This window comes from Megalobrama amblycephala, linkage group LG15 (assembly GCF_018812025.1).
Source record: "Megalobrama amblycephala isolate DHTTF-2021 linkage group LG15, ASM1881202v1, whole genome shotgun sequence".
NCBI classification, from domain to species: domain Eukaryota; kingdom Metazoa; phylum Chordata; class Actinopteri; order Cypriniformes; family Xenocyprididae; genus Megalobrama; species Megalobrama amblycephala.
Window position 1 is genome coordinate 10,225,889 of NC_063058.1, and position 25,840 is coordinate 10,251,728.

General features: G+C 36.2%; 2 protein-coding genes and 1 long non-coding RNA gene across 5 annotated transcripts in view; 1 reads left to right on the forward strand and 2 right to left on the reverse strand.

The window, feature by feature from the left end:
- ice2 (interactor of little elongator complex ELL subunit 2) overlaps positions 1–9,578 on the reverse strand; it is a 34,409-nt gene extending 24,831 nt beyond the window's left edge. Inside the window, exons 1-8 of the mRNA XM_048158501.1 lie at positions 9,418–9,578; positions 9,230–9,331; positions 3,984–4,278; positions 3,751–3,870; positions 2,944–3,078; positions 2,735–2,851; positions 1,664–1,820; positions 1,400–1,584 (exon numbers count right to left, since the gene is read on the reverse strand). Of these exons, the coding sequence (XP_048014458.1) occupies positions 1,400–1,584; positions 1,664–1,820; positions 2,735–2,851; positions 2,944–3,078; positions 3,751–3,870; positions 3,984–4,278; positions 9,230–9,331; positions 9,418–9,431 (1,125 nt within the window). The 5' untranslated portion in view covers positions 9,432–9,578. The remainder of the gene's footprint in view (positions 1–1,399; positions 1,585–1,663; positions 1,821–2,734; positions 2,852–2,943; positions 3,079–3,750; positions 3,871–3,983; positions 4,279–9,229; positions 9,332–9,417) is intronic.
- A 3,258-nt stretch (positions 9,579–12,836) lies between these two features.
- LOC125248064 lies at positions 12,837–25,168 on the forward strand. 2 transcript variants are annotated; one of them, XR_007180230.1, is made up of 7 exons: positions 12,837–13,104; positions 13,337–13,389; positions 14,669–14,811; positions 14,913–15,037; positions 15,140–15,212; positions 24,307–24,433; positions 24,521–25,168. It is a non-coding gene; the product is annotated as an uncharacterized LOC125248064 (long non-coding RNA). The 2 variants fall into 2 exon arrangements; XR_007180231.1 differs by lacking the exon at positions 13,337–13,389 and having other exon boundaries at positions 12,839–13,104.
- roraa (RAR-related orphan receptor A, paralog a) overlaps positions 19,750–25,840 on the reverse strand; it is a 375,063-nt gene continuing 368,972 nt past the window's right edge. For both annotated transcript variants that reach the window (XM_048159652.1, XM_048159653.1), the window contains 3 exons: positions 24,533–24,643; positions 24,268–24,380; positions 19,750–21,788 (listed from right to left, as the gene is read on the reverse strand). In XM_048159652.1, coding sequence (XP_048015609.1) covers positions 21,624–21,788; positions 24,268–24,380; positions 24,533–24,643 — 389 coding nt within the window. In that variant the 3' untranslated portion in view covers positions 19,750–21,623. The remainder of the gene's footprint in view (positions 21,789–24,267; positions 24,381–24,532; positions 24,644–25,840) is intronic.

Genomic DNA, 25,840 nt, shown 5'->3' on the forward strand with positions numbered 1-25,840 from the left:
ATAAATTCAATTTTTCATTCGAGGGCACCTTTAATTTCTCTGTGGCAGAGCTTTTATTATGACACAGTCACCGGCGCCGCTTCCGCTTTTCCGGTCATGAGTATGAGGTAACGCAGCTCTGTTTATCATATTAGATACATTTGAGAGTGTTGAAAATGATGTTATAACGTTACTCTGTGCGTTCGCTCGGCGGCTGCTGTGAGACACTGTTACACACTGCAGTAAGATAGATCGATTTTAGTAAATACTGGATGGCTTGTGTTGATAAATGGCAGGGAATTAATTTTAAAACACTGTATGATGGAGAAAATTATGTATTACTGTTACTAAAACTAAAGCTGCATCTGATTATGCTGATGCATGGTAAAGCATGGTACTCGCAGCAAAAAAAAAAAAATAATCAAGAAAATTAGATTTAAACAATAAGACTAAACGTGTTGAGCTATATAACAACAATTAATTTTCTGTCTATAAACATAACCAAACAGTTGTTCCCTTGTCTATTAAAATATGTAAATATTAAAGCATCTTTGGTGTTTTCATGGTTTCTACTAAATAAAACCGGAAACCGAGGGTAACGCGGGTATGACGCAATTGACAGGCGACTCCTCACACGTCCCGGAGCCTTGGTTAAAATTGCCATTTACCTCACGATTTACAAATAGTTGCAAACATTTGGGATATTGTAAGTACTCAAGTGAACAAAATATATAACACTGGCCTAGTGATTTTTGGATATTTTACTGCAAAAATATTACAAATTGCACCTTTAACTACCATTTTTATGCTGACGATACCCAGGTTTACATCCACTCAAAACCGGGTCAAGATGTGGACATATCCCATCTTTCAAATTGTACGTTGGAGATTAAGGTATGGATGTCTAACAACTTCCTGTGCTTGAATAGTTCCAAAATTAAAGTCATGCTTCTTGGCTCTACCCATCAACTGCTATTGTTGTGCTTGCTTGTGTTGTAAAGCGCTTTGAAAAAGCAACTTTTAAAGGCGCTATACAAAATAAATGTATTATTAATAGTCAAAAAGATAATTAACAGATTTATAATATAGTTGTGTAATATAATTGAACAATATAATATAAAATATAATAAGCAAACATATATATAAATACTTAGAAACATTTCCTATTATCAAAGTTTAAAACATTTTTGCTGCTAAATATTTTCTGTAAACAACCATTCAAAGGTTTGGGCCAAGTAATCCAAAACGAATTGCTAGTGAAAAATAATAAATTCTTTTTTTTTTTTCTTTTTTTTTTTAAATGAGCCAATAATTACAAAATCTTGTTAATATTTAATCAGCAGTATTTATTATTTATCTATTCTACTGTTTGGTGTTTTGTGTTCCTCTATTTACACTGAATTCAGTAAATTCAGCTTACCTCAGGAGGAGGGTTCATTTCTAAAGAGATCTCTTCTGAAGCGAGGAAAAATATGGGTCGTGACACAGTCTTCTTGAATGCCAGCTTCACGCTCTCCTCGTGAAACAGCAGACTCCTCTCTCTCCAGCTCATCTCTGTCTTCAGCAGGGGAGGATCTATGTATGCCGTCTTACTCTGACTGCTGCCTGATAACAACCACAACATTCACTGTGACACACAGTTGACTGGATTACAATCTTCTGGTCTCATGAAATGACCCCTCACCTGTCATAGGGTTCATTTTGACCCAGATGGGCAGTTCCCATGCTTCTGTGAACTCCGAGCTGTTATTCAAGAGCTGAAGGAAAGCCTCTTTGGATAAACACACTTGTGGCTCATAAGTAGCGCTGAGTTTTTCAGCGTTACTGTCATTGCTGATGGCCTGCGAAAATTAAGAGGCATCAGAATTCAGACTCAAGAGCTATATTTGATTTCCACAGGCACATTAAATGAATTCATGAGGTGTGGGGACAGAATTTTTTTATGGGTGGCGCCTACTTCTCTTATTGGAGGTCTTGGGCCCCTCAGTCATGGGCTCCAGCTCCTGGTTACCCAGCCTAGTTACTAGTTAGTAAGTTTATTCTATCAAATGCAGTATATCAGAGTGATAATTCAAAACAAAGGCACCAGTGACCCCTAGTGGTTAAGATCACATTTTGCAAGATAGAAACCCACATGCTAAGTCTAAGAAAAAAGGGGCATATTTGGATCCTTTTGCACCTGCAAATTCAGGAAAACAAAGCATAATTTTAGCATGATTAATATATTTTGTATTATATTATTGTATTTGTACAAAGGACATATTTGGATCCTTTTCCACCTACAAATTAAAAGTAAAAATATGCAAAACATTTTTTTTTTAAGGAAAATGAAGCATATTTATCATGATTCATTTTTTTTGTTAATATTATATTATTATTATATTTGTATTATATTATGACATTATTTACATGACAATTTATCAAGTTTCTTACCCCAATTTCTAGTAATAATAATATTAATAGATTATATAAATGGTATGTAATATTTATATATCATGGTAGCATTTGTAGTACATAATTTAGTTCGATATAGATTTTAAACAGGATGAATTTTTTAATGAAAATACAAAATTCTTTTTGTAGAAAAGGTGTGTAATTGTACTTTTGTATTTTGTCATTAGTTTCATGACAATGACAACATACAAATAAGGGAAAAAATAATTTTGGGGTAAAATATGGCCATTTTTTTCTGATATTTGTCCATATGAAGACCAAAGACCAGTAAAAATGACACATTTATAGACAGGCTACTTACAGTGTGTGCTGAAGTTGCTTTTTTAGCTGGAGGAACCACATTTGACACGGTCTCATAGTCTACTGCAAGTTGAGAGTCTTCTGGTATCACTTTTTTCTCTAGCATGTCTATTTTACCCTGAGGAGAAAAACAGTAGACATAGATGAAACAAACAGCAGTATATCACACATTTAAGATAATAATAAAAAAGAACTATAGAGTAAAAGTACCATAGCAAGAAGCTGTTTTTCAAAGTTGAGAGAGATATCACACACAAACTTTACATTGGTCAGGCTAGTAACCTCTTGAATGCTGTAAAACTGTGGGAAACTCTTCACATGTTCCAAGCAGGCTGCGAAATATTCCTGTTGGGGAAAATATACAAAAATGATCCATCAAATATTCAATAATGACAAAAAAACAAAAGAAAGAAAAAAAAAACAAAAAAAGATACAATTATAATAAACAAAAAATAAATCAATCAAATACTCAAAAACAATTTTGAAATGAAAATTAACAAAATAAAATAATAAAATATCAATCATAAAAATTGATAATGAAATAAAAAATAGAAAAAATAAAATAGTATTATTTGTGTATTTTAATATTTTAATTACAAAATCATCAAATATTCAAAAATGATAATGAAATATATAAAAGTGATATAGTAATAAAAAAATAAAATGGAAACAAAAAATCATGAGTAAAATATTCACAAACAATAATGAAATCAAATCAAATAATAAAAAAAATGAAAATATATAAAAATCATGAGTAAAATATTCAAAAAATGATGAAAAAATAAAAATTACAATAATAAAATTTTTTAATTAAAATATAAATATAAATATCAATAAAATATTCAAAAATGATAATTAAATAAAGAAAAATAAAATAAAATAAAAAATAAAATTACAAAATGATACAAAAATGATAATGAAATAAATAAAAACTATAACAAAAAAAAAAAAAAAAAAAAAAAGCAAACGAACATCTGAATAGTAATACAAAAAATTAAATAAATAAATAAAAAATACCTCAGAGTAGCGAGTACTGCCTGGTGGCATATAGTTGTACCGATCAGCGCATGCTCTAGAAACATCCTGTAGGTATTTCATAAACTCCGTCACCTCTTTCCTCACACGCTCCATCAAAGGCTTAGAAATGAGAGACAAGATTAACCACATGAAAACTGCCTTGCATCCATGTACAGCAATCAAAACTGTCCCAATATTAAAGTCAGGCGGTCGAGACTTGAGATGATCTATACCTTTGAATATCTGACAGGCCTGCCACAGAGAATGGCGAGATATGACCTGCGCTGCTTTGCGTTGATGGTGGTAAAGCCAGTGTAGGGCACGAGCGGCTCAGGGAAAGCAAAAATCTCAGTGGTCTTCACAGGTTTGGGTTTAACATGATTTTGAGACGGTTTGCATTCAGACGTGGCCTCATCTGAAACAAGGCTGTTCCTGACATCTGAATCTTCATCACACTTCACAGTCTTTACTTCTGCTGAGGGTCCATCTGGCTTTTTCTCATCTGTCTCCTCTGGTTTGACATCAGAGCTTTGAAGGAAATAATACATGATACACCTCAATAATATATCATCATTTAACCCTGGCAGTCTTCCATCATTTTCCATATATATGTATATATAGGGGAGAGCGGGGTAAGTTGTCACACTCTTCATAACTCCAAAACTAGAGGCTCTATCTCAAAAATCAAATAGCCACTTTGTGTGACTTCTTCTTTAGTCAACTTCCTGTTCACATGTGGTCAAAATCGCTCTAATCTGAGGTTAGCACAATTTTCTTATTTTTTGTCTTAAAAAGTAAAAAATTTGCACTTTAAATTTTATGCAATACAACTTTGTTAGATATGAATGTTAAAAATTATTATTTTGCACAACATAGAGGAGACAATAACGTGTCTTTTGATACTTTAACTGACGCGCTATGTTGAGCTCACCTTGAGATTTAGCAAACATTAGCACACATGTCAGTTTGGGGCAAGTCGTCACATGATGTGACAACATGCCCCAGTACAAATAAACACATAGAACATGCTCAAAAAAGAGGTTCAACATGTTAAAGGGTTAGTTCACCCAAAAATGAAAATTCTGTCATTTATTACTCACCCTCATGCCGTTCCAAACCTGTAAGACCTTTGTTCATCTTCGGAACACAAATTAAGATATTCTTGTTGAAATCTGATGGCTCTGTGAGGCCTCCATAGGGAGCAATGACACTTCCTCTCTCAAGATCCATTAATGTACTAAAACATATTTAAATCAGTTCATGTGAGTACAGTGGTTCAAGAATATTATAAAGCAACGAGAATATTTTTGGTGCGCCAAAAAACCCCCCAAAATAACGACTTATTTAGTGATGGCCGATTTCAAAACACTGCTTCATGAAGCATCGGAGCATAAATGAATCAGCATATCGAATCATGATTCAGATCGCGTGTCAAACTGCCAATGGCTGAAATCACGTGACTTTGGCGCTCCGAACCGATGATTCGATACGCTGATTCATTTATGATCCGAAGCTTCCTGAAGCAGTGTTTTGAAATCGGCCATCAATAAATAAGTCGTTATTTTGGGTTTTTTGGTGCACCAAAAATATTCTTGTCGCTTTATAATATTAATACTGAACCACTGTACTCACATGAACTGATTTAAATATGTTTTCAGTACCTTTATGGATCTTGAGAGAGGAAATGTCATTGCTCCCTATGCAGGCCTCACGGAGCCATCGGATTTCCGAAGATAATTTTTTAGATATTTTTAGATAATCTAGTGTGACAACTTACCCGCCGATGGGGCAAACTGTCACAAGTGCACATTCTCTATTCAATAAAATTAAAAAAATAAAATTAAAATATGCAAAAATCAATCAAATATTCAAAAATGATAGTGAAATAAACATAAAATTAAATAAAATATTATTATTTTGTATATTTTAATGACAAAAATAATCAAATATTCAAAAACGATAATGAAATATATAAAAGCGATATAGTAATAAAAATAAAATGGAAACATACAAATATTTTCAGTAAATATTCAAAGCCAGAGAAAGTTCAAGTGCACATTCTCTATTCAACAGTAAGGTGACCAGATTTCTGAAATGGAAACCGGGGACATTTCCTATTTGAGTGGTCAAAATACCACCAAAATCTCATTTGTTGTTTTCCAATAATTAAAAAACGGGGACAGTGCATTTTTTATTGTTGTGGGTTCCACATTTTACATTAATAAATATTATGATTTAATTTTATTATTAGATTTTTGGTCTGGTTTTAATACAATTCACCAAAATAACTAGCCAGTAGGCCTAACTACAAAAAACTATTAAACTATTACACTATTTTGAAAAATCACATTACAAAATATGAGATAAATAACACAAATAATATTTGCAACATTTATTATTGAATTTAATATTTTCATTTTTTTTAATGAGCTGTTTATACTGTACGAAATTACAACTTTTGTCCAATGACATTTTAATTTTCTGTTAACAACTTTACTGACATGAAAGGAGCTTTATTCTTGAGTAAAATTCATAAAATGTAGGCTACATTATTTTCCCACTGTAATTTATAAAAATATGTTTGGTGTACCACCTCTAGGGGGGTCCGGGGGAATGCCCCCCCGGGGAGAAAATTTTGTACATTTTAAGCTTAAATGCATCAATCTGGTGCACTTTGGAAGCTCAAAATTAAGAGCTTCAACCCATGTACAGTGTGCACATCAGGGGCGATTCTAGGGTCAGAGCTTTAGGGGTGCTGAGCACCCAATGAGCCCCACTGCCACCACCCACCCTCTTTTCACACAAAAACCAAAAATATGTCTATTGAAAAATAACTTTATCATTTTAACATTGATTCAACTAACTCCAAAATCCAGATTTTTTTTTCTTTTTTTTTTGCCTAGTTATTAATTGAATAACGAGACACAAATTCAATCGTGTTTGGTCCCATTTATTTTTGATCACAGTGCATAGGCTACACACAAACTTTTAGTCCAAAAGTGCGCACATTTGGAGAAATGCACGTTTACCTCAGATTTCATTAGATGTAATATAAGCCGGGCCGCACGCCGGGTTTTAATTACCGAGGTCAGAAAATGTAGGATGCTAGGGGGGTTCGGGGGCATGCTCCCCCGAGAAAATTTAGATTTCCCTGGTGTACATATGTGCATTTTAAGACGTTTTAAGGCCAAAAAATTGGATAACAATAGCTTTAAAACCATGTCAACAAATACATGCATGCCTGCACAGTTTTGAGGCAGCTTTAATCGCATGTTTGGTAATTTCATGACTTAACTTACAACAGAACAACGACGGTCATTGCTCGCAGTTTCTTTTGCGCTTTATTTAAGCTATAATAAAGTAATTATGCAGCACGCGCCGGCGCATTTGCGCATGCAATTCTTGAGTGCGCGCCGCGAGCACAGTATAACGGCTGATTGGACAGTCGTGTTAATTTTTCTGAGTTTTACCGACATAGCCTGACAACATCTCTTCTGACTGCAGTTCACTGTTGTTCAACTGAAGCTCCCTCGTCGTCACCTGCACCTTTTCCGCGCTCGTTTGACTTGCGCCTGGCACTGAGGCGAGGTCGGAACGCGCGTCTGAAAAGTGTCCTGTTTGTTGTGGTCGTAAAGAGACAGTTCTATATAAACGCAGCGTTTTACTTGGCGATGTTTTAAAAAAGATTTATATTTTTGGTATTTTATATGCTCTGTTGGTGGTTTGAGGAGTAGCATCACCCAGGGGGGATATTTTTTTTTATACTGACTCCAGTAGGCTACTCACCGATATGGTTTCGGAATCGGAACAACTCTAGGTAAAAGGAAAGAAGTGTGAGAGCTTTGGAGCAGCTTAGTTGATTCACAACACTACATAACGGGTTCTCACTCTGCGTGTGTTTCGCGCTGGATGACGGTCGTGCTGAGCGGTGCAGGTACAGAGAAGTAGAAGAAGAGAACAGGATGACACCATTTGCTAAGGGGGATGTTTTCATTTTCATCCTTAACACATACATTTTAAACCACAAACTACGGAGTATGTTTTGGACATTATTTAACCTTTTAAAAGACGAACAAAAATTTTTAGAAAGACATTTCTTACTCCAAGTTTTAGGGGTGCTGAGCTCCTTTTTAGGGGTGCTGAAGCACCCCTAAAAAAGGGCTAGCCTCGCCCATGGTGCACATTGAACAAAGAAACAGCATTGACTTGTACCTGGACATTAAAGAGGGTTCAAACATCTTTTAGTTGTGATATAAAGTCTACATCGTTTTAGGTGTTTTAGGATGCCAAACAATTATTACAATAAAATAATAATATAATAATGTTTTAGGCCTATATAATTATTCATATGACAATAATATCCATAGGCTATTCTAACAAACGCAATAAATTATAATTATAAATTATTATTTTTTTTAGTTAGGGTACTTTACACAACGTATAGGGAAATTAAAATACTAGTTTGTAGCCAATTTCTAAGATAAATCCTTGAGCTTTAATTTTGATCACCAAATCGCCAGCTGATCGTGTGAGCAATGTGCGGTCTTCTCTTTAAAACACGCTGCACAGACAGACTGTATATTTACTTAATCACTGTATTTTGCTGTTTTATAAGGCACAAAGTCATATCATAGTTTCGATTTTAGTTCCTTGGCAAAATACAACGTAGAGACCATTTATGTTTTACATTTTCGGTTTATTATGAAACGGTGGCGGCGCACAGGATCATTAATGGGAAACACTGAATGAATGTTTAGCTGACACGTGCTAAAGTTGTCATATCAGTTGATATTGAAAACCCTTCAACCGGACCGAACGAGATCTCGAGGCCTGCCGCTGCGCTGAGTAAGTGACAGGAGGCGTACGTGGCTCTGTACAACTGCGGTGTGCGTGAACTCGCTGCCGGTGGATACTGTAGAAAAGCGGTATTGAACTGTTTAACATATTTTAATAGAGAGATATGTTTAGAAAAAAAATATATTTTGACTGCACTATTAAGAAACCTCTATGCTGTATGCTGGCCAGACTTTTTTGCAATGTATTTGCGGATTATTTTGAACGAGATATAAAACGGGGACATTTCCGGGGACAGCTCCAGTCGGGGACGGAGCACCAAAAACCGGGACTGTCCCCGGAAAACGGGGACGTCTGGTCACCCTATTCAACAGTCTACAACTCCGTAATGAGATAAGATATGAAAATGTAATGAATTCAACATATGTGCCCAAGACTTCCTTCTTTCATTTGGTATGACATTTATACCATTGTGATGTATGGTGCTCAGTCAATGTTAGACAGTGTGACAACTTACCCCGCTCTCCCATCCATCCATCCATCCATCCATCCATCCATCCATCCATCCATCTCTCTCTCTCTCTCTCTCTATATATATATATATATATATATATATATATATATATATATATATATATATATATATATGTGTGCTTATATAACTTATACGACCACAGACACCCACCTTTGTAAAAGAGCGTATAGTTCTTTAACGTTAGGCGCGAGGGTGAACTTCTCAAACACATCTCTCGAGAACACGACAGGACCAGTGACAGGAGCATCATCCCTGCGGACAAACGAACTCTAATGACACTATCTTCATCACAGTTATCAATAACACGTGTTTATTTAAAGAATCATGTTGTCACCTACCATTTTAACTCCATGGCCGCAGACTTTTAAACTTAGATGCAGTTCACATCATCGTTAAATCATTGTACCGACTGACTCTTGTCTCTCACACGCTGACGTTCCCTCATATCATAACAGTGCGCCGCTTGAATCTTCCGGGAAGAACCAAAACATGACACAACGGTTCCGCTTCTGATCTGTAATTATTCTATTCGTAATTATTATGTGGTTATTGGTATAATAAATTTGTGCTAAACTCCGGTTAGTAAAGTACTTGCAGTGATATAAAGTTTTGTCATAAAATGAAAAATACCAATAGCTTGATTTACAAAGTTTTTGTATCAGACATTGTGAAAATCGCTCTTTCTTGAATCAAAGTGTACATAATTTAAACTAGGTAATACTGAAGTATAATTAAATGTGGATACATTTGATATATGTTTGTATTTACTTAGTAAAAAAGAATTAGTTCACTTTCATATGAAAATTAGCCCAAGCTCACCCTTAAGCCATCCTAGGTGTATATGACTTTCTTCTTTCTGATGAACAAAATCTGAGAAATATTAATAAATATCCTGACGCATCCAAGCTTTATAATGGCAGTGATAGGGTTCAATGAGTGTGAGCTGAAGAAAAAGCTTCAATCCACATCCATCCATCATAAACGTACTCCACACGGCTCCGGAGTGTTAATAAAGGCCTTCTGAAGAGAAGCGATGCGTTTGTGTAAAAAAAAAAAAAAAAAAAAAAAAAAAAAAAAAAAAAAAAACATATTTAACACGTTATGAAGTAAAATACTTCGTCCTGCGTCTTCCGTATTCAAGTTGATACACCTTGGATGGGTGAGTAATTTTCATTTTAAAATGAATCCTTTAAGTTCAATGAAACATGGATACATTTTATTTATTTAATTACTTAGGCTACCTATAACCAACCAATTATGTTTATGCAAAGACACTGACTTAAAGGGTTAGTTCACCCAAAAATGAAAATTCTGTCATTTATTACTCACCCTCATGTTGTTCCACACCAAAAGTCCTTCGTTCATCTTCAGAACACAAATCCGATGGCTCAGTGAGGCCTCTATAGACAGCAATGCCATTGTAACCCTCAAGGTCCATAAAGATACTAAAAAGATATTTAAATCAGTTGTGAGTTCAGTGGTTCTATCTTAATATTATAAAGCGACGAGAATATTTTTGTGCGCCAAAAAAACAACTTCGGAGCTTTACGAATCGAATCAGTGACTCGGATCTTCTATCAAATGGCTAAACTGCTGAAATCATGTGACTTTGGCGCTCTGAACCACTGATTCGATTCGTAAAGCTACGAAGCAGTGTTTTGAAATCGAGGTCATATAATTAGAATATCATCAAAAAGTTGATTTATTTCACTAATTCCATTCAAAAAGTGAAACTTGTATATTATATTCATTCATTACACATAGACTGATATATTTCAAATGTTTATTTCTTTTAATTTTGATGATTATAAATGACAACTAAGGAAAATCCCAAATTTAGTATCTCAGAAAATTAGAATATTGTGAAAAGGTTCAATATTGAAGACACCTGGTGCCACACTCTAACCAGCTAATTAACTCAAAACACCTGCAAAGGCCTTTAAATGGTCTCTCAGTGTAGTTCTGTAGGCTACACAATCATGGGGAAGACTGCTGACTTGACAGTTGTCCAAAAGACGACCATTGACACCTTGCACAAGGAGGGCAAGACACAAAATGTCATTGCAAAAGAGGCTGGCAGTTCACAGAGCTCTGTGTCCAAGCACAATAATAGAGAGGCAAAGGCAAGGAAAAGATGTGGTAGAAAAAAGTGTACAAGCAATAGGGATAACCGCACCCTGGAGAGGATTGTGAAACAAAACCCATTCAAAAATGTGGGGGAGATTCACAAAGAGTGGACTGCAGCTGGAGTCAATGCTTCAAGAACCACTACGCACAGACGTATGCAAGACATGGGTTTCAGCTGTCGCATTCCTTGTGTCAAGCCACTCTTGAACAACAGACAGCGTCAGAAGCGTCTCGCCTGGGCTAAAGACAAAAAGGACTGGACTGCTGCTGAGTGGTCCAAAGTTATGTTCTCTGATGAAATTAAATGTTGCATTTCCTTTGGAAATCAGGGTCCCAGAGTCTGGAGGAAGAGAGGAGAGGCACACAGTCCACGTTGCTTGAGGTCCAGTGTAAAGTTTCCACAGTCAGTGATGATTTGGGGTGCCATGTCATCTGCTGATGTTGGTCCACTGTGTTTTCTGAGGTCCAAGGTCAACGCAGCCGTATACCAGGAAGTTTTAGAGCACTTCATGCTTCCTGCTGCTGACCAACTTTATGGAGATGCAGATTTCATTTTCCAACAGGACTTGCACCTGCACACAGTGCCAAAGCTACCAGTACCTGGTTTAAGGACCATGGTATTCCTGTTCTTAATTGGCCAGCAAACTCGCCTGACCATAACCCCATAGAAAATCTATGGGGTATAGTGAAGAGGAAGATATGCCAGACCCAACACTGCAGAAGAGCTGAAGGCCACTATCAGAGCAACCTGGGCTCTCATAACACCTGAGCAGTGCCACAGACTGATTGACTCCATGCCATGCTGCATTGCTGCAGTAATTCAAGCAAAAGGAGCCCCAACTAAGTATTGAGTACATGCTCATACATTTCATGTTCATACTTTTCAGTTGGCCAAGATTTCTAAAAATACTTTCTTTGTATTGGTCTTTGTATTGGTTCTAATTTTCTGAGATACTGAATTTGGGGTTTTCCTTAGTTGTCAGTTATAATCATCAAAATTAAAAGAAATAAACATTTGAAATATATCAGTCTGTGTGTAATGAATGAATATAATGTACAAGTTTCACTTTTTGAATGGAATTAGTGAAATAAATCAACTTTCTGATGATATTCTAAATATGACCAGCACCTGTATATTGTTGAAAAGTTGTTATTTTGTTTTTTTGGCGCACAAAAAAATTCTCGTCGCTTTATAATATTAAGATAGAACCACTGTACTCACAAGAACTGATTTAAATATCTTTTTAGTACCTTTATGGATTTTGAAGGTTACAATGGCATTGCTGTCTATAGAGGCCTCACTGAGCCATCGGATTTAATCAAAAATATCTTAATTTGTGTTCAGAAGATAAATGAAGGTCTTATGGGTGTGGAACAGCATGAGGGTGAGTAATAAATGACATTATTTTAATTTTTTGGTGAACTAACCCTTCAACATTTTGACATATTACTCATATTTTCCTCTGTCTTGTTCGAAGATTTCACATTAATTTATTAAGATTTGGCCCTATACTAGATATTATGCTACAATGGTATTTTAGAGAAATACTTATTTTATTTATAGGTTGACTTCTGACGTGTTAAAGTAATTATTGGAAACCGCAGACTTTTATTATGGCAAATTGTTGTCGGTTTAAAGTCCCCCTGGGCAATAATTTTATCCCTTAAAACTCATCTTTCATCACCAAAATGACATATTTAAAGTTTTTTTCCCCTGTGAAATAGCTTGAATGTAACTCTAGTCTACACCCTTGCTTTATTTAGTAGCTTATTCATCTATGAATATGCTGATTAGCCCCGCCTCCACTCACTCGCACGAGCTCGAGAGATCCACTGAACTGAGGTAAACGCTGCACAATGCTGTCGTCTTTTACAACGTCGGAGTCGGACACATAACGGTAATTAATATGATTAGCCTTTTGCCTGACTACATTATCAAACAGCTAATAATGAGTTGCTAATGTTTCACAAACCATGTTCCCGTTCGCCGTGTCAGAGTTAGACAGCAGCCTTCTAACAATAAGTATCCTTACAAACGCTTCGAACAAGATTGACGCTCAGAAAGTTCATCATAATATACATAATACACCTGCTATATTGCTAAATCCACCCAATTTTTCATATCAACAGAAAAATATACCGGGATAACCTGGCTTCTCTTAAGACTCCCCTGCTTCAGAGCGGTAATTTTTTAAACTGTCTTTAGATCACTGCAGTTTTAAAGAGAAAATACTCAGCAATGGTGTTGACTTATGAATTTACACATGGGTTGTTTTAAAGCATATTAATATCACCACATAGACACATAAACAACATTAAAATCTTGATTTTCACCACAGGAGGTCTTTAAGTAAACTCTGCAAGCCACTTCAAACTAAATGAAGCCATAGGTCTACTCGTGTGTGTAGACAATTTTAAAGTTTATATTGCTGCCTCTTTGAGAAAAAAAAAAGTCTGATCTGGTATTTTTAGTAGGCCTATATTGTCACATTTTTTGTTATTTCTTGTTGACTGACTTTTTAAAGGATTAGTCCACTTTTAAAAAAATTTTACCTGATAATTTACTCACCCCCATGTCATCCAAGATGTTCATGTCCTTCTTTCTTCAGTCGAAAAGAAATTAAGGTTTTTGATGAAAACATTCCAGGATTATTCTCCTTATAGTGGACTTCAATGGCCTCCAAACGGTTGAAGGTCAAAATTACAGTTTCAGTGCAGCTTCAAAGGGCTTTAAACAATACCAGACGAGGAATAAGGGTCTTATCTAGCGAAACGATCTGTCATTTTCTACAAAAATACAACTGTATATGCTTTATAAACACACATTATCATCTTGCACGTGCTTCCACTTTCTGTATTCTTCAAAAAGCTTACGCTGTATGTCCTACGCCTTCCCTATTCTACTTACGGAACGAACACGGCGCCAGTTTCATTTTTTTCCGTAAGTAGAACGGGGAGGGCGTAGGACATACGGTGTAAGCTTTTTGAAGAATGCGGGAAGTGGAAGCATGTGCAAGACGATAATGTGTGTTTATAAAGTTGTATTTTTATTTTATTTTTTTTCAAAAATGAGCGATGGTTTCTCTAGATAAGACCCTTATTCCTCGTCTGGTATCGTTTAAAGCCCTTTGAAGCTGCACTGAAACTGTAATTTTGACCTTCAACCGTTTGGGCTCCATTGAAGTCCACTATAAGGAGAATAATCCTGGAATGTTTTCATCAAAAACCTTAATTTCTTTTTGACTGACGAAAGAAAGACATGAACATCTTGGATGAAATGGGGGTGAGTAAATTATCAGAAAAATTTGATTTAAAAGTGGACTAATCCTTTAAATATTCCATTCCCATAACAGCTTTTCAAATGTTCTTCCACTACGTCAAATACAGGAATTTTGTAGTTCTTTTTTAAATGTTGTGAGATTATTCTGCTTCTCCACTTCCATCTCTTTCATTTCTTTGAAGACTGTGTGGAACTTCAACCATGAAATGCATAAAGAAGTATGACACATTGAATAAGAGCCCATTACAAGCGGTAAATTTTATTATGGGATAACAGCACATAAAGCACATCTAAAATCGATGTGTCAAATGCACTTTTAATAAAGGTAATATTAAAGGTACAGTTTCTAAGTACAATATAACAACATTCATATTAGAATGAAAAGTATTTAAAAGACAACATTAAATTTCTTATTTTTCTTTACAGCGGTATTTACAAAATGAATCAAAATACTTATTTTCATATTTAAGAATCAGACAAACAGAAGGAGCAAAACCACTATTGAGAAGAGACTATCTCCTAAAGAGAGTTCCAAAGAGCTGAATAAAAAGGTACATGATCAACTGTCCCCATTTTAAGATCAGTAGCAAACATGTGACGTAAAAATATGTGACAACTGCAAACCGTTCTCTGCTTTTTTCCCCCCATCGCAGGTAAGCAGGAGAAAAATCCATCCCGTCCTGCCCCAGCCCTTGTGCCTCCCCTTCAGCTCAACAAGAAATAGAAGTATGCATAATTTTACATACACATATGAACACTTAAAATACATTGCATTAGTCATTTTGTTTCATAATCATCAACTTAAAACCTAATTGGCAGGAAACAACCGGGAGAATACGGAGTGGATTGTCTATTGTCCGCCAGTTTGTCTCTGCAAATATCCAAACAGGGTTCGTGTTCAAATACATCCAACCAGGGTGCAACTGACTGGATGCAATGTCCCATAACCACGTTAAGTTGTTCGGAGGAAAAGAAAGAGTAGCTTCGGGACATCACAGAGACAATAAAATGCTGTTTCCATGGCTATAAACAAACATGAAATGCCTCATTTACATACAAAAAGACAGCCAATGAAAAGAAAAGTCGGTAACACAAGACAGAATTCACCTACGTGTGCAAACACAGTCATTTGAGTACGTCGAGAACGGTGAAAACAATAACGGACGAATATAGTTTCTGCATCCTGTACCACTGAGAGGCACTCAGCGTTGTTTGCTATGTATTATTGCAAGTAGATTCTGCCTTGCTACAAAGATAAAAACAGGAAGTTTCGCACAAAACTTCGTACGACCGCCTTTGTTCTGTACAATTTATAACACTTAACCGTTGTGTGTGTATGTAAGTGAGCGGATGTCGATAGAAAAAAAACGAAGCGTGTTTTTTAAAAAAAACAAACAAAAGGTAGAATAAACGAAAAAACGGAGGAAGCCAAAAAGTGGCAGACAATCCGATACTTTATCGCGTGTTTAAAGTCCTTCCAGAAAATAAGCACTGGTTTCGAACAATCAAAAATAAACACAATACTGCTGCTTTTTTCCTTTTTTTTTAAGCATGAACAATCGTCTTTGTTGCAAAAAAATTCTAAATTGCGATTTACTTAGCCGATACTTGCTAATAATCTTAAAAGTGGGAAGGAAACAAGCCGCGTCCCAAGACTAGCACACTGATACAGGTACTTGCTGGGTATTTGAAAGTAAATTTACCACTATCGTTAACTTTATCGTTATTATCATTATTATTATTATCATTATTTATCGAGTCCTAATATCAATAATCAATACTCAGTGAAATGAATGGACTAAGAGGGCGGCCTAGTCTATGAATCCATAATTTTTCTTCACAAAAGTAACTTACCTAGCACCACACGTCAGTATAACACAAAAATTAATGTCCGCACACCCTACCGCTAATCGAACTAAGTCTAAAAGAGAGAAGTATACTCAGAACAGAGATATTGTACAGCATGATGTGTCTGATAAAACAGATAAATATTTGCACTGAGCAGGTCTTAATAGCAGTATTTTCTTCTTACCTATACAGACAGAAGTTACAAAGTTACTTTTATACATGTGATCGATAGAACATTAAATATCGTGAATTAAAAGCCGAAAGGAGGACAGGGAAACGTAGCTGTACAGTTTACAGGCCATTTGACGTTCGTAGTTCTCCACCCGGGAACAGAACTAGTCAATATACAAATAAAACAAACAAACAAAAAAAATTGCGAAAAAAATTTAAACGCGATAAATAAGAAAATGTATTTACATGCAGATGTTCAAAGCCTATGCACAAAATGAATCATAATACACCATATATATTATTGCTTGACATTCGATTATGGCTAAAGACTTTTCTTTTAGTCTATTATCTAAACATAGTTCACTTTTAATAACGTGTCAGCTGTGCTTTTGGAAAGAAAACGCAAGGAAAATGATTGACGTAAATCTTAGTAACACTTCAACCTTCAGCTCGAATGCTGTCGCGAGCATGACACGTTCAATCTGCTGATCGGAACTGCGTAAAAAAAAACGGTAAATGTGCCTTTCGACCAAAGTTCAAATGTGAGTGCATAGGCCTTGCGTTTGCATAAATCTAATCGAAATGTTAACGTCGAGGTGCGGTGTGTCATGCTTGTACAGCCTCGTCAAAGGGATTCAAGCTCAGTGCTACGAAAAACATTTTAAATTCTGGGGAAAAAAAAAAAAACTTACGATCTTACATACAATTCACCATCTCACCCTGCTGCGTCTGATCTTTTAAAGCCTTGTCTGGGGGTTTGACCTTAAGCAAACATTACAAATAGCACAAACACATACATTTCCGCTTCTCGCATCCACATTCGGACGTATATTGCTTCTCACATAGATAAAACAAAAAAAAGGGGGAACCACAGTTTAAAAAAAGAAAAAAAAGTAAAACAATGTACAATAAAGACCAAGGGAAAATATTTGAATCTTCCACTGATAAGAGAAACACAGGACTTTTCTCTTTACATGTCTAAAATACCACAGATCCAGAGGTGTTTAAGTACCTTTGCTTGTATTAGAAAAAATAAATTTGTCCCAAAGTTCTACCTCATAGCATATTGCTTTAAAATGTCTAACTACACTGACAAAATACGACATGCAAAAAGTGGCAAAACGTGACTTTACTACAGCTTTTTATCAAACTGACTTGATCATTGGACAGGCAACCGCAAAGCTTGTTCATCAAGGGGACTCCACAGCAGTGGTTACCCTGTAGAAACCCGTATTTGTCTCGCGTGACGATTTGCCCGCGCGGACGTCTGAAGGTGGAGAAAATCATGAAGAGGTATTTGGCACATAGACTCAAACAATTATGAGTGACGATCAGAACAAATCCCCATCCAGAGAAAAACAAAACTGGAAATTAGCGTAGCACGCTTGAGGTTATTATCTTGCTTTGTTTGATTTTAGGGAATTAGATCTTGGAGCTCTCTGGGTGATTTGATAAAGCCAGTGGCCTATGGGGCAATTGAATGAAATGACGCGTTTTGTCTGGTTTATGATGTACCGCTGTCTTCTTTTGACTTGACAGCACAGATGCTAGTGAATAACGGTGTGACATGAGCACATAAATTGCGGAAAGATTTTAAAAAAATGAACGGTAACAGATGAGCATGTGTTCCCATTTGTAGTTTTGTATCATTACCAGGTTCGTTTGGCTTCAATTCTGTTCCTAGTGAGCCGTCTTGCTATCTACATAGGAAGTATCCTCTGAAATAGCACCTTCTAAAGGCCTGTTTACACCTGGTATTAAGATTTTTGAATTTTGGTCGATCGGATCACAAGTAGATGACACATTCCCGTTTACACCTGTTTCTTTTGTCCACTTTCAACCACTTCTGTCCTGATTTCTTCTTTTTGGGTGCACAATTTACATATGAACGCTCACGGAGACGACGGAAAAACATATGGAGGGCATCAGTTTTGTTTCTGCTTTGAACGCTCTGAGTGCGTGTTAGAAATCAGGAATGGTGAGAGAACATTGTGATGGGTACATTTTTTCATCTTCAAACTAAACTTGGGTCTTCAACCGACAAAGTTTAAATCCCATCTGGCTAGCGCGCTTCCCATAATGTTTACGCATTCGGTCAGTAGGTGGAGAGTAGGCGGTCTTTAGTGTCTGTTCAAACACATGAGCGTTTCCACTATGAAAGCAATCCGGTCGCGTTTTCGACTACCTCTGGAAGTGGTCGAAAGTGGACAAGCTCAAAACGTTTTAGACCCCGTTTACACCTGTATTTAGCGTCGTCCACTTGTGATCCAATTGTCCAAAACGCATATTTATACCAGAGCCATAAATGTTAGGTAGATATGTCCTTTTTAATAACATTTGACTATTATTTATCAATTCTTTTTGGTACTGAATGATATTCATAATTTTGCTCTTTTAGTTGTTGTTACTCATACACCATGCGGGAAGAGCGTTTTTACAGATACAGATTTTTTTTTCGCAGTACATTCTGGGATTAACTTGAAATTTGACCAAAATGAAGTAGTGAGGGAGCACGTTTACTTCCCAACTTTTTCCGTGTCGGAAACAGGCTAAAATGCTGTCTAGGTAGGCAGCTCACTAGGTTTTGGAACTGATCTCATTATCTCCCTGCGTTCTCAGTTGTCCCAATATTACTCTCCCTGAGCCGTGTAGTATACAAACTGCTGATTTACAAGGAACTAAACGAACCTGGATTGTCATTCACAGATTGATGATGTATTGTAGTAACCAGGACTTCTTGGGAATGCATTGCACAGACTAATAGTTTGTCAATAGTAGAGAACTTAAATGTAATAAAAGCGCCATTCTTTATCTGTATTGAACATGCCATCAAGATCAAATTATTGAGCTTTATATGCAACATAGAGCTGACTAACTTGTTTAAGCTACCGGCTTCAAAATTGAGTTAGACAAGACTCTTCCCTGAGGAAAATACTTTGTATCATGGAGAAAGAAAAAAAAAACAAAGACATAAAGCTACCAAGATCCACTCAAATTTGGACAAAATGTCAGTTAGCAGGTTGTAGAGGTGATCAATGATGTTTTTTTTTCTGGATTATATTGGGATTTTCCATACGCCACTACATAGTTTTACTGGAATGTTACAATACAACAAATTTTTTCAGACTCAAAAAAGCAGGAAAGACCACTATGGCACATTCAAGAGACGTACAAACACGCGCAACACACAACAGTTAGGTATTCCAAAAAAATAGCACTTTTACTACTATTGTCTTGTTCTTTGAAAAAGACAAAAAAAAAAAAAAAAAAAAAAATCATAAAAAACACACAAATTCTAATTATTGCAGGATTAAGTGCTATATCATCCTTCGTTCTTTCCCTTTTTTTTTTTCTCTCATAGGCTTCATAAGCACTGTACAATGTTACAAAAATAGAGGATTTCAACCAGACAAGGCTTTGAATATTTCTCTTTTTTCGTCTTTTTTTTCCCCACTCTTACGTTCCCGACGAGCATTGTTGCTGGGCAAAGACCCTCACAAGAGCCAGTTTAAGGAAAATCAGCTGTTCACAAACCAGATCTGACTCCTCCACATGGTCATGTGGTGCACCACCACTAGATGGAACCATTAAACAGCATCTGAAATGTGTGGAAAAAGGGTCCACCATTTAATAGACTCTGTGTGCTTAGGTTTGTCCTGCAATGGGACAAAATAACAAGAACTAGAGCTTGATCTGGAGTTTTACCATCATAGCTCCCGTTTAAAGTGGAACTATGTGATGGAAACATTGAAAAATTTGCCCTCCCAGGTCATGTGATCCACCTTTCCCAGCACCAACCTCCGCCTCGCGCAAATAAATACACAAACACGCACTCAAACACGCACCCACCCTCAGCAGCGTTAGGGTTTCCAGCACTCGTTCTCCATAACCGTGGTATTTATACATGCAACACATCACTAGGTAAATATACAAGTCTTAAATTAAAGAAAGGTGCAAATAAAAGTGCCTTATCAATTTTTCACAATTAAGAATAGTCTAGCTACTAATATCATACATGTTATTTAAAATAGATTCTATAAACATTTTTTTTTTCTGTATAGTTTGTACTTATGACCAAATACCCTGTAACACGTTAGAAAACAGGTGGAATGGACCCTTGCATTGCATTGATGTTGGTGGTCGGACCGTTACGTTACGAACACCATTCTGGAGAGGGACTTAATAGCAGATGGCCTTAAACGATATCACTAAGCTAACTATGGTAGATGGAGTCTCTGACGGCTAAAAGCAATCGCGCATATTACGACTAGAATTACCAGAATTCTACGTTGATCCTTCTTTTTTTCTTTTTTTTTTTCGATTGTCCGTAGAAAGGTGCTGTTTTGTGTCAACTCTGCGTTACACTCCTCCTCCGTATCTCTCTTTCTCTCTCAATTCATGTTCTTCTTCGTTTGGTGCTGGTTTGACATCCCCAAAAAAACAAAACAAAAAAATCCAAGCGACGTATGTTTCTACGTAGACTTTTTTTTGGTGCTACAATAACTGCTGGAACAGTTCGGATAATCGACTTTTTGATCTCAACTTTTTTGTTTCATTCTCTTGGCTTGAAAAGGGCTTTAAACTGTGTTCCTCTTCCTGTAAAAAGTTTAAAATGCTGGATTCCAGGCGAATGCGCTCTGGGAATCGTTTTTCCGCTTTGGAAACGAGTCAAAACAATTTATGCTGATTGTGACAAATCGCCAAGGGACCGTTCTGGAAAGGTACGCGTGGACTCTTCAGGTTCAGTCAGAGAGAGAAAGAGAGCGAGGGAGCGTTCGGAAATAAAACAAGTGTCTTCATCTTCTCATCCTCTCCCCTGGGCTCCGAATCCCACCTGTGTCAGTAAAAGAAGGGAACAAACCCCAAAAATAAACCACTGGAGTCAAACCCAGTCCATTACCACCTCCTCCCCCACGAAAAAAATCACAAGGGGGAAAAAAAAGAAAAAAAAAAGGGGGGGGGGGGGTGTGTGTGTGTGTGTGTGTGTGTGTGTGTGTGTGCAGTGTGTCGTCCGTCCAGGTGTGTGTATGTGCAGGGCACTGCTAAAGTGTCTCAGATTTATGCTTGACATTCCCCACGGTGTGACTTCCCCCCGGGCGGGGCGGGCGCGGGGAAGCGCTACCCGTCAACGGGCATGGACTGCTCAAAGTCTGATCCGAACAACTCCTTGTACAAGGGGGGGAAGTGGGCGCGGACAATGTCTGGGTATATTGCTTTGAATGCCGTCAGCTTTTCCGTATGCCGGCTGCACAGGGCTCGCAGCGTGGAGACTTTGCATATCAACTGCAGAAAGAGAAAAAGAGAGAGAGGGAGAGAGATTTTAATTTGGTGGAAATGACCCTGTGGTACTGGGTCAAAAGGCAAAAGGCAGACCCACTAATCCGCAGACACAACACAGATGGTCCCCGGTTTTTCACATGACATTAACTAATCTTTCGGCCGCCAGACCAAATATTGCTTTTCAGATGAAGTCATACATGAAATCCGCTATTTATTCATTCATTCTTAATATTCGATATCATGATGTTTTCTAAAGACTGGTCGGAAATTATATCAGTTCTGTTAAGGCCTGTTCACATTAAGAATGATAACTATAAAGATAACTGTAACGATAACTATGCGTTCACACCAGCGAATAATAATGGTCTGTTTGTTCTCAGCTCACGCGCTGCAGTTTCAAAGTGTGTACAACATGTTTTTGCTGTTCTTGTTGCATTTACACGTATTTAACCAGCAGATGTCCTCAATATGCTCTGTTTCGATTGAATAGCTAGTGTAATCGATCTAATCTAACTGTGAATTTAGCTGACGTAGTCAATATAGTGGAATAAAAACAACGCCTAGTCGTTTTCACTGCAACTTCAAAGGAAGCAAGACAATGTTGTCGGATACCTGAGGTAATTTTATTTGACACTGTTTGCTAGCCTAGCAAAATGATCTCATCGTTAATACTTCTCACCATATGACCGATTGCTTTCCATGTATCGGTTTTCTTTAAAGTATCATTGAAAAGGGGGTTTGACTTGTCAAACAGTGGTGGCTTTTTCTGGACCTCTGCGATTAACTTCTCCGCAATGTCATCTGCCATTTTAAATGCGCGAGCCCTTAAATTAGAATGGATTCTGATTGGCTGTCAGTATTATTATCGTTCAACAGCTGGAAAAAATCGTTCTGAAAGTGATCCCAACTATACCGTTTCTCTATATCGTTATAGCTGTGGTGTGGACAGTGCCATTCTTTTATCTTTAGAATGATTTTAGAACACTATCTTTATCATTATCTTTAATAGAGTGCCTCAGGGATGACGCATTTTTGTAGGCAAAACCCGGAAGCGAGTTAGCATTTTAGGACTTCCGTTTCCAACGCCGTAAAGTCTATGGGTTTTTTGAATGGGTTTTTGCTAAATAGCCTGAAATAAGGTCTGTGGTTAACAAAGCCTCTAAATATTTTCACGTTTTGATCTATGACATAAAACACACCAGTTATAACCCACTTGTGATTTTTTTAAACTTTTACTGTGTCTTAAAAACGGCGGTTGCTAACAAATTGCTAAAAGGGACTACTTCCTTTGGCAGGGACTTTAGACGTCATCATGACAAACAGGACATTTGGACAGCATTTTTTCATGAAAAAGTGGATAAGTATTAATAACAGCGCAGATCATGATCAGCGAGCATGTTTTTAAATAAAGTTGTTTTTTAAATAAAGTTTGAGGAGGCTTGGTGGTGACGACGTTGATCCGCGACTATGGTGTGCTGTAGTCCGTTTATAGCCTACTGTTAGTTTTTAATATCTGACGACTTTATTTAGGCTTCAAAATCTATAAATGTTGTGTTCACTTGTAAAGATTATCTTGATAGACAAAACGTGTAAGTGTCATAACCCTTTGTTAAACACAGAGCTTATTTTTTGCGATTTTCCAAAAGTCTATGGGAAAAATGAATAGGCTTTCAACCGAGGGAACCCGTGCGCCGCTAACTTCTGGGTTGGCCTACAAAAACACATCATCCCTGGGGCACTCTATAGTTATCGTTCTTTGTGTGAACGGGCCTTTATTGTTAACTAAAACTAAAGCTATTAAAAATAATTTTCAGTGATTGAAATGAAGCTGAAATAAAATAAAATATAAATATTAAATGAAAAATTTAAATAAAAGAAAATGAAAATTAGAAATGTTGACTTGGCAACTAACTGAAAAAAAAGTTTAAATTGAAGTACTAAAATTAATAAAACAGAAATAAAAATAAAATAAAGCTAAGTATAAAACAAATTAAATCTAATTAAAATGACAAAAGCACAAGAAAATGACTAAAACTAAAATTAAAAAAACTTTAAAATAAAATAAATTCAAAACATTGGTAAATTCTATAATAGTAAATAATGCTAAAATCACACTGATTTAATTATTCTCTAAGATTTTAACAGAAAGTACATTTTTTTAACAGAAATAAACAAATTTGTTTGTTTATTTATTTAATAATTTATTTTTTTATACATATAACTTTACTCTAATACTTAAAGTAAATATTTGCCAGATAAATATTTTAATAATTTGCTTTGGTATGATGACCATATAAAAGCTAATTGTTTAATTTAATTTAGGAAAAAATGTCTTTATAAATGTCACGCAATATAAATGTTACATTTAATATGTATCTTAATATTGTGTCTTTAATCCATATTTATTCGATAAAACAATATATAGATACATACATACATCACATCTAATGACATCATATCCTGTTCCTTATGTGTACAGTACCTTTGTCAGTATGCCGTCCTCTCTGTGGTTCTTTTGTAGAACATGTTGGAGGGCCAGCTGGATCTTCTGCTGGAGTTTCTCCACCTTCACCTTCTCCTGGAGCCAGGACCGGTCTAAACACAGATTTTCAGATGCCTTTAGCATTGGTGCTCTCCAATGGAAAATGGTTTGAATCCAATCAATACCTTTCCTCCTTTCTTTGAAAATAATTTTTCAGACAAACAAGGTAATTTATAGGTAAACTTTAACACAGAGCCGGGCTTACCTGCAGACATCAACACGAAGGCGGAGAACAGGGCGATCTCGTCTTCAGAGAGGTGCATAGAACACAAGTTTTTCCCAAACTCGAAGACAGAGCTGATCAAGTCGTCGCAGCCTGTCACCGTGGAGACGGAAAGAAAAAGTCGGTAAAAAAAAACTGTGAGACGGAGCAGTAGACAGCGTCGGGTAGACACTTGATCTTTTAGCATGAGATGTCGGGGTGGCACAGAGGTAAAAAACAATACAATCCTTCAGCATAACAGAATGATTTTTCCCGCCATGGGTTTTTCCCCTCCAGGCTAATCATGCTTTGGCGAATGAGAGGGGTTATGTAAGCATGACTGGGGTCACTAACAAGACTGGATAAAAGCCATGACTCAGAGCTCGCACAAACACTGGGAGATCGTCTACAGCAGCACTTCTCAAACTTTCCAAGCCAAGCACCACCTAGAGGGAATGTTCCCTCTAATTTTGTCTTTCATTTTGAATGCAAGCATTAGGACAGGGACATAATATAAATGTAGAAGGATCACACTAAATCGAAACACAATATGCATGAATATACACAATTTTCAGAATAAAAATATTTTAACATATTCATATTTTAAGAAATAAACATATTTTGGTCTGCCTAAAAGCATTTCCACTATTTGAGTCAGGTCATCTTTATGTGGGAAATAGACTTTAAAATCAAATAAAATATCTTGCTTTTTTATATCAATCACAGCTTGAAAACTTGAAAAAATTTATTATATCATTTATTAAGTGATATGCTTAGTCTAAGACACAAAAATATTAGACTTTTAAATAAATTGGATACTAGAAATTAAGCATTTAAAATGGTAAATAATCGAAACAAAATATCCAAAGTTGTGTCAAATACAAACTGTTCACATATTTACATATTTTGAGGAAGAATAACTGGCCTTTTATATCAAATGCAGCTTGAAAACTTTTAAACATTGATAGTCAAAATGCACAAATCTATATTAGGCTTTTAGATACTAGAAATTTATCATTAAAAATGGCAAATAATTTAAATGAAATATCCAAAGTTGTGTCAAGTACCACCTGTTCAAATATTTCCATATTTTGTGGAAGAATCACCCTAATGCTAAAACACACAAACACCACAGCAGTATTATTTAGAAAGGATTGCGTCATGTTTGCATGAATTAATATGCAAATCTTGCATTCTGTTTCAAACGCATAAATAATAAATATACTTTAGATTATTCTTCTGTCTGTTTAGAATGATATCTTGCCTTTTATATCAATCGCAGCTTGAAAACATTGTTCAACACAACACCTA